Here is a 9977-nt window from a genome sequence, read left to right on the forward strand (position 1 = left end):
GTGTCTATCACCCAGCCACCCCAACCCTCCCACCCCCCATTATTTTAAGTAATGTAAGTTAAAATCGCCTCCTGTGGCTAGAAGGCACTGTATTGAATGGCACCATTCTATATAATAAGAAGACTAAAACTTAACTACATGCTAGCTATATACTAACTGGTCTTCTGATAGCAAATTTTCCATACATTGTTTCATTTGATCCTACAACCATACAAGACTGGTACTTTCTCCATTTCTGCTTGTAGCTTAAGCCAGGAATAATTCACAACTTGCTTCACCTCCTTTAGTTCTTTATTCAAATATCCTTTTCCTCAGATGGCTTTCCATTGTCATCCTACTTAACACTTCCATCCCCTATCCTCCCATGCTTATTTCTCTTGTGTCTTTTTTCACCATCGAATATACTAGATGCTTTATAATTTTATTGTCTATTTACCCTAACTAGAACATAAACTCAGTGAGGGCAGAGATTTTGGTCCCTCTCTTTCTCTAATGGATCCCTGGAACCCAGAACAGTGTTTAGTGGTTACTCCTAGAGCTTAGTTTTGTTGAATGAAAGGATGAGTGGCCTTCTAGATGGGCCAGGTCCTTCTCCATGAATGCCCTCTGTTCTGCTGAGCCCTTGCATGGGTTTATAAGTGAAGACGGTCAAAAGCCATCCTCAGAGGCTGAGACTGGGGTCAACTGAACTGCTCCACAAGTTCGAGAGAGAAGAATGTGTGTCCCTCAGACAACTAAGGAGTAAAAGGGAAGAAAGGAGCCAGTGGGATGGCATGAGGCTGAGACACAACATGAGTTTGGGCAGCCTATGAAAATTCCCCAGCGGAGCAGGAGATGTTAAGACAGGGCTAATAGTGTTTTCTTTGCAGCCACTTGCATTGCTGTTATATAAATATAATATTTCCCAAATTTTAATTAAAGCCAACTCTATTCATAAAAGTCTAGAGCTGTAGGTATATTAATTAATTATTCACTTTGGTGTAACTAAAGGAAGTCATTGAGTTTAATGGCTCCATCAACAAGGTATCAAACCCAGCACACAACTGATAATCTGAACTAATTTGATGGAAGTAGGCACCTCAGACAGAGTGAACATGAGACTGACTCTAAGCCAGTCCTACCACTAATCCCCACACTCACACTCCAGAAATCCAGCTCCCTCTCCAACTTAAGGACAGCATTTAATAAGCGTGTGTTGGAGCGTTGATTTGGATTTCCACAGAGTGTGAATGGAAGTTCGGGTCAAACTTACTTTGATCTCAAGGGCCAGAAGACCCAATATGGAAGACATACAGATAAGAAACTATGTCCAGGAGAAATCAATTTCTATGGTTCTACGGTGATTAAGCGTCAAAGCCAGGCTTCCAAACTAGATCTGTCTTAACTCCAGGTCTGTGCTCTTTCTATTCGTCCCCACAGCACTTTGTGAAAGGACCTGGATTTGTGCCCTGAGTCATTGCCTACATTTGTGCAATTCCTTTAGTCCTTAAGTACATACTTCATCTTTACCCTATTTAAAGTATGTTTGCAGCTGTCTGCTCTCCCAGACCCTAGTGAACACAAGGTCAATCTATTAAGTGCTTATATGAGCCAAATTCTCCTACCTTATCTTAGCAACTTGATCTCCTTAATTTATATGTGCTCCACTCCTCATTCTTATAAATTCCAAACCCCATCCTTGATTCCACATTAAGCTGCCCTCCCAGATGCTAACTCATTTATCTGTCCAGCTGAAACAGAGCTGTTTGAGCAGATACCCAAAGTTCTAGGAATGATATGGAAGACTTTTTGGAAGATTAGATTTTCCACAATGGACCCCTCAAATGTCAGATGCAGAACGCTGTAGGTGAGGTCTTCTAAAAACCAGATAAGAAGCTCAAACAAGGCCCAAACAGGGCATTTAAAAATATTTTCTTCAGAAAAAAATTTATTTTAAACGTACTGGTAGTGGTCCTGTTCATTAAGGTTATCATTTAAATCAAAGCAACCAAACATATGTATAGTTATTTTACAAAGGACAATTCTTGGTGATTAACAGTCCAAAGCAAAAAGACAGTAAGTTTCCAGAGTGGACCAAAGAGGTATTATTTTAGAAAGATTACATTACCGTGGATATTTCCATATTTACTAGTGCTCTGGGTATTAATGGGATCTCCTTGCAAGAGATTAATATCACATCAGAAACCTGCATATCGAGATGGTATCTAGAAAATTATTTAGGTGCAGTGTCCTGAAAGAAGGAAATTGGCTCTTTAGGAAACAGCTAGCTTTCAGGACAGTGATTAAGTGTGAACCCAGAGGGGAGGAGGAAGACCATGTCTGCTGAAAAGACAGCTATGTTTAAAGGATAAAGGAATGTGCTGTGCTCAATTTTTAAAATCTTTTCCATTATCTTTTCATTTATACTTTAAGAGCAGGGTAGAAAACAGAGGTGAGGGAGAGGAAAAAGAAGTGTTTGGGGTTAAGCACCAGGTCACACTTTGTTTGTAAACCTGAACCTAGGTCCCCACAGGGCCCGAATGGGAGGGTGGGATGACGAATGGCGGGTCCCAGACGTTCAGTGGGGCTGGCTTCTCTGTCTGGGTATCTTGCCGCTTCTCTGCTTGTAAACTTTTCAAAGTCCCCAGCATCAGGTTTCCACACGATTCCCCTCCCCCACCCCCTTCCTTCCCTTAAGCACCGATTTCTGGGAGAAGATCGACCCTTAACCTTGTTACGCATCCCCTCCCTGGAGAGGTGGTGACCTAAGCTGGTTGATAAATATGGGAAGAATAACTGGTTGTCCTCTGCTTGGCATGGTCATTCTTCTCAAAACCACAGTGGTTGCCCTCTGCCCCCCACACCCCTATGCTGATGAGTGAGGAAGTCTATCTGGGTGGTGCGGTGCTGCTCAGAGGAAAATCTGTTCCTGGGAACCAGGATGGGGGAAAGGTTAATTCTTGCTAATAACAGGAGACAGACTGGCCTCATTCTGGACTTCCCATTAGGCTCTCACTCTAAGCTGTTCCTTCAACTCTTCTTGATCATTACACTGAGGTTTTATTTTGGTTTTCCATCCACCATCCCTTCATTTTATTTCCCTAATTGTTCATAATTCAGGAAGAGAATAAGAAATGCTCCTCTGGAAGCCCGTGGGCCACGGCACTGGACACATGGAGAAATCAACATCAGAATAGAATTTTGTGATCCGAAATCATGTGGACCCCTGCTGTAACGTGGAGGCCAGGGAATTTTAACTTTGGTGGCCGGTGGAGGCTTATATTGGCCAGGTGGATGTTCACAGTAGACCAAGTGGCCTGGGTGAGAGGTTTTAGACCAGCCCATGAGCATTTTGGATCTGGAGGGTCATGGAACTTATGGTGCCTTATTCACCAAATGTGATTTTCTGTGGAGTCCCAACTGCCCTTCTTGGGCCTTTGAAAAGGCTGAGTGAGCCTTTAAGCAAAAAAAAAGTAGAGGTGTGGGTCACGCCTCACAGAAAGTGTCATTCCTTCAGGGACTCAGAAGTTGTACTGGCCCAATGCCAAGAGTCTAAAGTGACTCAGAGTTAATAATGAGACACACAAGATTACCACAACATTTGCACCACCTGTTTTGAAAGTCAGCCAATCTCCAGCCATTAGAGCAGTTTCCCCAGGGAAAGTTCTATTCCCAGGACACGGTACGTAGCATGCCCAAATTCTGGGGTCCACACTCAGTGGTTTCTGAGGTATGGAAAGCAGATGGAGAGATTCCTTGTTATCAGTGTCCCCCCCAGTGCTGGGCTGTCAATGCCCACTTTCTAAAATCTACTCCCTGTGAACTTAAATTCAATTGGCAGGAATATCCCCACTAAGGCCCCCTTCGGTGGACTGCGAGAAGCCTTAGAAAGCGAGTGCAATGTGGCATCAATTAAATGAAGTTGCCGGCAGCAGGCCTGTGGATGCCCCAACACCAGCGGCAGCCTCCAAGCACCACTACTGCAGTTTCCAGGGGGGAAATACTCTTCACGGGGCTTTCAGGCAAACCTGGGAGGAGTATGTGCTGCTTTCCAGACGTTTCAAAGCAGCTGGATTCCAACGCACCGGAGCGCTAGCAAGGTCCTGGCTCTTAACCAGTCCCGGCCGGCCAGTGTCCCCAGCACACACCCGCTGCCCCAGCGCCATTCGGTGTCCAGGCCCAAGGAGGGAACGGTGGAGGGACTAGTGTTGGGTGCAGAGGCTCGTCTAGTCGGCACTGCATAGCTTAAGTCCACGTAAAGGAGAAACCATCCCTCAGAGGCAGCTTTCTCAGGCCTCAACATTGCGAGTTTGCTTTTAGCAAATTCACTGGGCAAATCAGCTATAAAGCTGTGTCTTACAGCCCGGCCTCCATCAGCAATGTGGACGTCACCTACCATCTTCTTATTTCGCAAATGGTCCAGACCACGCTCGGGACCGCCAAGAGCTCTGAGCAACTGCTCAAAGCTCGATTACAAGGCCTGATGAGAGGCTGAATGGAACCTAGTCAAGGTGACTCAGCAGATAAATCTTTAAAAATTAAGAGGAGGGGCACCTGGGTGCCTCGGTTGGTTAAGCATCTGACTCTTGGTCTCAGCTCGGGTCTCGAGCTCGGGTTCATGAGTTCAAGCCCCACACTGGGATAGATGCTGGGCTTCCAAATAAATAATAATAATAAATAATAATAAATATAAATAAATAAAATGAAGGACTAATATAGTATCCCCTTAGAAGCCCTAACACCTCCTTAAAAAAGCTCTACATCTCTATCTGAAGATGGAGACTAAGTAAATCAGTAGTTAGGCTAAAATCTGCGCTTCCTTAACTATCTGAGTGCTGGGAATATTTTTTTTCAGGCATATATAAACAATGAAAGAGTCTCTCATACAAATTCCAGGGGAAAGCCTAAAATTAGTAAATTCACATGAAAGGTGAGAAAATGGAAATGGAATGTACAACTCTATTCAATTAGAGGCAATTTTAGATAATTTTATTGATCTGTCAATTTACCACCAGTATCTAACATTAATGGTTTTGCTACATTTGGATAAGCACATGAGCAAGAATGTAAATTAAATACCATGAAAGTTGCCTTTTAATGAGTCATGATCTTAACAGGATATGGATATATAATTTTAGTGGTTTTATTGCATTATTAAAAAATTATATAAAAGATACAAAAAATCAATAGATGTTATTATTTCTGTTTATTTCACCACCAGTATGCCAACTTTTACCATTATGGCTTTAAATTTTCAAACTGCCCAATAGATTTCAAGGAATAGTTTATTACATGCCTACTAAAACACTTAAAATATTTACAGATTCAAAATAGATGTTCCAAAACTGAAAAAAGTTCACCTGAGAATTCATTATAGCATTGACATTTGTTTGATTTTTTTTTTTCCCCAAGTTGTTAATGTGGCCAAGTGTCCACATGCAACCTGTATCGTCTACTGCATCAAATATATTTAACTCCTTATTTAAAATTGGTTAAGCATTAAGCTATAGGAAATTGTTATTAAATTTACAGATGGAGAACCAAGATTTAATTTATAACCACATTTGTTCTGGATGTAACAATTTAACAACAGATTATTTGCTATAGCTGTAGAATTCAAACAACGAAAGCAATTTTAAGGTAACGTTACTTTACTGAGTTAGACATAACTGTCTTTCAAAAATCATCAAGCACTGAGAAGGACAATTAATAAAATAAGGAACAATGATCACGTAAATATGCCATATACAAACTGAAAACAACCTTTCCAAAATTCTGCATGAAGGAAAAGATATACACTGTATATACATAATCCTGTCATTTGTCCTCTTCGGCAGCCTTAAAAAAAAAAAAAATCAAAACAAACCTTCTTAGAAAAAACTTCTTTAGAAGTTAATGTTAAAATAGGCATAAATGTGTAATACTATGCAATATATAGAAAACTTCCCCACCTTATGGCCGAAAAACAAAGATAAAATCTTTTCTCTCTCTGTCCCTCTGTATTACAATTTGAAAATCATGTAGGTATGAGGTAGTGTAGTTACTTGTATTACATGCTGGCTATTAAAAGTAATGCTATGTTTTACAAAATATTACACTTGGCCAATAACCAGAATATCATTAAAATAAACCCTTAATGCTAAACTGTTTATATGTAGAGAGAAACTTAAACCAAGTGTCTTAAAAATCATATTTAAATTCTGGAGACAACTAGGTTGTATCATAAAATATTAAGTAACTTTCAAAGCAGTTATTTACAGTAGCAATTAAAGCAAATGGTTATGTGACATTTGCACATACACAAACTGATATGACAAACAGCTGAGTGTACACTGAGGTAGGAAATCCAGGATTCCATTGGTTTGTATAAGATTTTACATTTTGTAAACCAGAGAAGTTTTTATATTATATTTTGAAGTTAAAATTTAAAATTACAAGTATCAAAGAAATAGCTACATGGTGATATTATATAGATAGGGTATACACACACACGTCTTTTGTAGTATGGGATGCATATCATAGAATTACTCTCCCTGACAAGTTCTTAAGTGTACTTATAAAAGCCTCTAGAAAATAAGCAAGCCAAACTAGTTTTCTCTTACAACTAAGTCGGTAATAGAGATAACATACAACCGCGGAAAATATACGAGCAGTACCTCCCCCAACCACCCGCCTCCCCATTGACAAGGGTAACATTTGACAAAATTACTCTGAAATATTAAGTCTGGTCCCCATATGCGGTCAGGGCAAAGGTCTACTTGCTTCAGACTCACTGCTGCAGGATGGATGCTTGTCTCCCATGTTAGCTACCCATGTCCTTCACTAGACTCAGGACGTAAGCGATAAGTCTCTCACGTATCTGATCTTGGTGAAATTCAGTACTTTCCAATCCAATATGATAAATTATTTCTGTGTACCCTTTAAATGAGGTAAACCTGCAAATGTTTCTGCCAATGTGAATATATGCAATTTTTAGAAAAAATTGTTGAGAAGGTTCATAATCTATAGGTTTGACTTTCAAACAAGGCTGTAACATCAGAATGGCTAAGAACCACTCCAAAACGTTATGGGTAGGTGCTGAGATTATAAAAGCTTTATTTTAAAACAGGACTGAATGAACACAGAGACCGATTACAAAATGCCCAAGTCAAAATGATTGGTGTGCCCTTATATACCAGATTTGGGGAAGAGAGAAAGATTAAATCTGGTTTCCAAATTCAAACCTACAATGGAACAAGATTGAATTTCATCCTATTTCACAAACCTGTATGGTTGTTTGTAGATATATTTTTATCTACAATAATGCTTTTTACAAGTAAACCACAGGACTTCAAAAATAGGTTGAAAAATGAACTGCCACTCCTGGTAAACGTAAGCAGTTTTCTTTCCCCATGGTGGAAAGACGTCTGGTTTTCTTGCATGAAGTGACCTGCAGTGGGAAGGCCAACAGCCTTGGATTTTGGTAAGCTCTCCAGGAGTCTAGGGAGGCTACAACAAGGCTGCCAACGCGTCCCCTTCAGCCACTGTATCCCCGGTCCTATTTCTTCCAAAAGGATAAGAATGTCAGGAAACAGAGATCATGATGGACCCAGATGTGGTAGAGACTGCAGAGAAAAGAGGGAAAACGACACTTATCTATCGTTTACAGAGCCAGAATTTCTGAAGTCGACACTGAAGAGGAGCAGGAACCTCTGCCGTAGGCTGTCTCCTACCTACTCCCAACGAAGCTTAGGAGTCGTGCTGCAGGCCAACCAATCCTTGGTTTTAGTGGGAGAAGAGCAAAGCTCCAGATTCAGGCAAGACACCGTCTTTCTCACACTGCCATTCTACCCGTTTTTCTCCCTTCGTTGACTTCAAGGCAGAACTGAGCCCCGTCAGCATTACTTGGGGAGGCATCTTCGTTTAAACCAGTGCAGTGCAGAAAGGTCCGATGAGGAAACTTTTGCGGGCTACTTCTTCAGTAGGAACTCTGCAGATGTTTCAGGCGGTTACACTGTTGTTTGATATGCTGCTTGCATTCTCAAATTTATTTTGCATACTGGGAAGAGTTATTACCCACAGTCATCATTCCTTAAAACATGAGCTTTGAAAGCCTTACTGCATTTTTACAGGTGGCTTTTCGGGATCCAGGAGGCATGTAATTTCTGCATCTCGTGGAAATCAAGGAAAAATCAGGACTGACTGCAGAGGAATTCCCTTAACAGCAAACTACCAGGGGCAAAAAACAGTATCATTAAGAGATAGAAGCTATAATACACTTTTAAGACGTTGCAACTGCAGTAGAAAATGAATGGTGTGAAGGACACGAATGCAAGTTTACTCATCAGTAGTACATTTATCAGTCATCTGCTGGCAGAAATCAGAGATGCCTCCCCCCTGCCGGCCCGGTTCCCCAAGCCCGGCTTGCTCAGGCGAAGCACTGACAGCCGGCCGGGCCTCCTGGCCGGGCGCACAGCCCGCCGACCCGCCGTTCTGCGCCCCGGGATGGCAAGAGCTTGGCTCGCAGGTGGGCGGCCCTGCTGGGGGCCCCTCGGGTAAACTCAAAAGGGACGGTAACACACGTTCACCATCAGGAGTACTTTTTTCTTTTTCAGAAATTAAAAATGAGAGTGGGCAATCTGAAGCTGAGTACTTGGCGAGTATCTGGATCTGCTCTTGACTTAGAGCTGCCTCTTTACAGACTTGCTGGCACAGTCCAGTGAGGTTCTGCTTCGTCTCACCCAGAGTTGACAAAATGTGATCTCTCTCTTTCAACAAGCTCTCCTTTTCATTTTGCTGGGAGGTGGGAAAGAGAATACAACGACTTGTGTTTAGTAGCTCAGTCAACATTTCTAAGGTAACCAAACATTCGTTATCTACTGTTGTCTTCTCACTAAATAAGAGCACATGGAATTTTTACTCTCAACTCAACTCAAAAATCTTTTAAGTACCTCAGAGGCCCATGATCCCTCAAAACTCTGAGGCCTAGATGTATCTCGGGATTCAGAATTTTTCAGATTTTAGGAAGACAATGCGGATGCACATATAACCCCTCCAGCAGGGTTTGGGGCAGTACCCCACTGCCAAACATCTCCACATTTCTAAATAAAACACATTAAAATATCAAGTTACGCACAAAGTGCGAGAAAGAAGGACATAGCCTGATGTCAGTCTACATCAGTTTTCTGGTCAAAATAGTTTATGACAAACTTGCCAAGTTTTCAGACCTTTTTGGATTTGCAGACTGTAAACAAATGTGGACCTGATATATGAGATGGAATACAACCAAAAAAATACAAGTGCACTCATCATAACTACTGCAACTCAAATCGTTGCAGGACCATTTGTTGAACATTTACTTCATGCCAGATATTGCGCTAAATGCTTTCAGATGTGCAATCTCAACTATGTCATTCACACAATGACTCTGTTGATTTAGGTACTAATGAACCCATTTCATAGATGGGACTCGGAGTTTAACATGCCCAGAGTCAGAAAGGTAGTAAGAGAGTTACTAAAGTGTGAAGAATTTGGGGAGGAATTTTGTGTTTCTTAATTATTATTTTTGGTGCTGTTATTATTACTATTTTTTTATCCCTACAGGAAAGTCGACCACAGAATGTTGTCAAAAGTTTTCCTGGCTTCTGCCTTCCTGTCCACCATCACTTGTGGCTGCTACGTCTCTTTCCATCACTGTCCCACCTTGTCCTTCCTATTCTACCACTGTATTGCTTCCTACCTAGTGTGAGCTAGGAAACCAAATCAAAAAGCTATTTATAAATTAAGAGTAGGGGGGTGGGAGGATGGGTTAGCATGGTGGTGGGTATTGAGGAGGGCACATTCTGCATGGAGCACTGGGTGTTATGCACAAACAATGAATCATGGAACACTTCATCTAAAACTAATGATGTAATGTATGGGGATTAACATAAGAATAAAAATTAATTAATTAATTAATTAAGAGTAAATAAATGTTGATAGAAGGTCAAAGGTTTCTCCTGTGCAATTTATGACAACTC

General features: G+C 41.2%; 1 protein-coding gene across 8 annotated transcripts in view; it reads right to left on the reverse strand.

Annotated features, from left to right (window-relative positions):
• Positions 1 to 9977, reverse strand: part of BACH1 (BTB domain and CNC homolog 1) — a 54148-nt gene that overhangs the window by 12069 nt on the left and 32102 nt on the right. For 5 of the 8 annotated variants that reach the window (XM_081799111.1, XM_081799123.1, XM_081799117.1 and 2 more), the window contains one exon: positions 4947 to 8754. The exons of the other annotated variants lie outside the window; for them this stretch is intronic. In XM_081799111.1, the coding sequence (XP_081655237.1) occupies positions 8296 to 8754 (459 nt within the window). In that variant the 3' untranslated portion in view covers positions 4947 to 8295. Of the gene's footprint in view, positions 1 to 4946; positions 8755 to 9977 lie in introns of those variants that run through there. 8 annotated transcript variants of the gene reach the window in all.

This window comes from Leptonychotes weddellii, chromosome 1 (genome assembly GCF_054177405.1).
Source record: "Leptonychotes weddellii isolate Sample4059 chromosome 1, ASM5417740v2, whole genome shotgun sequence".
NCBI classification, from domain to species: Eukaryota; Metazoa; Chordata; class Mammalia; order Carnivora; family Phocidae; genus Leptonychotes; species Leptonychotes weddellii.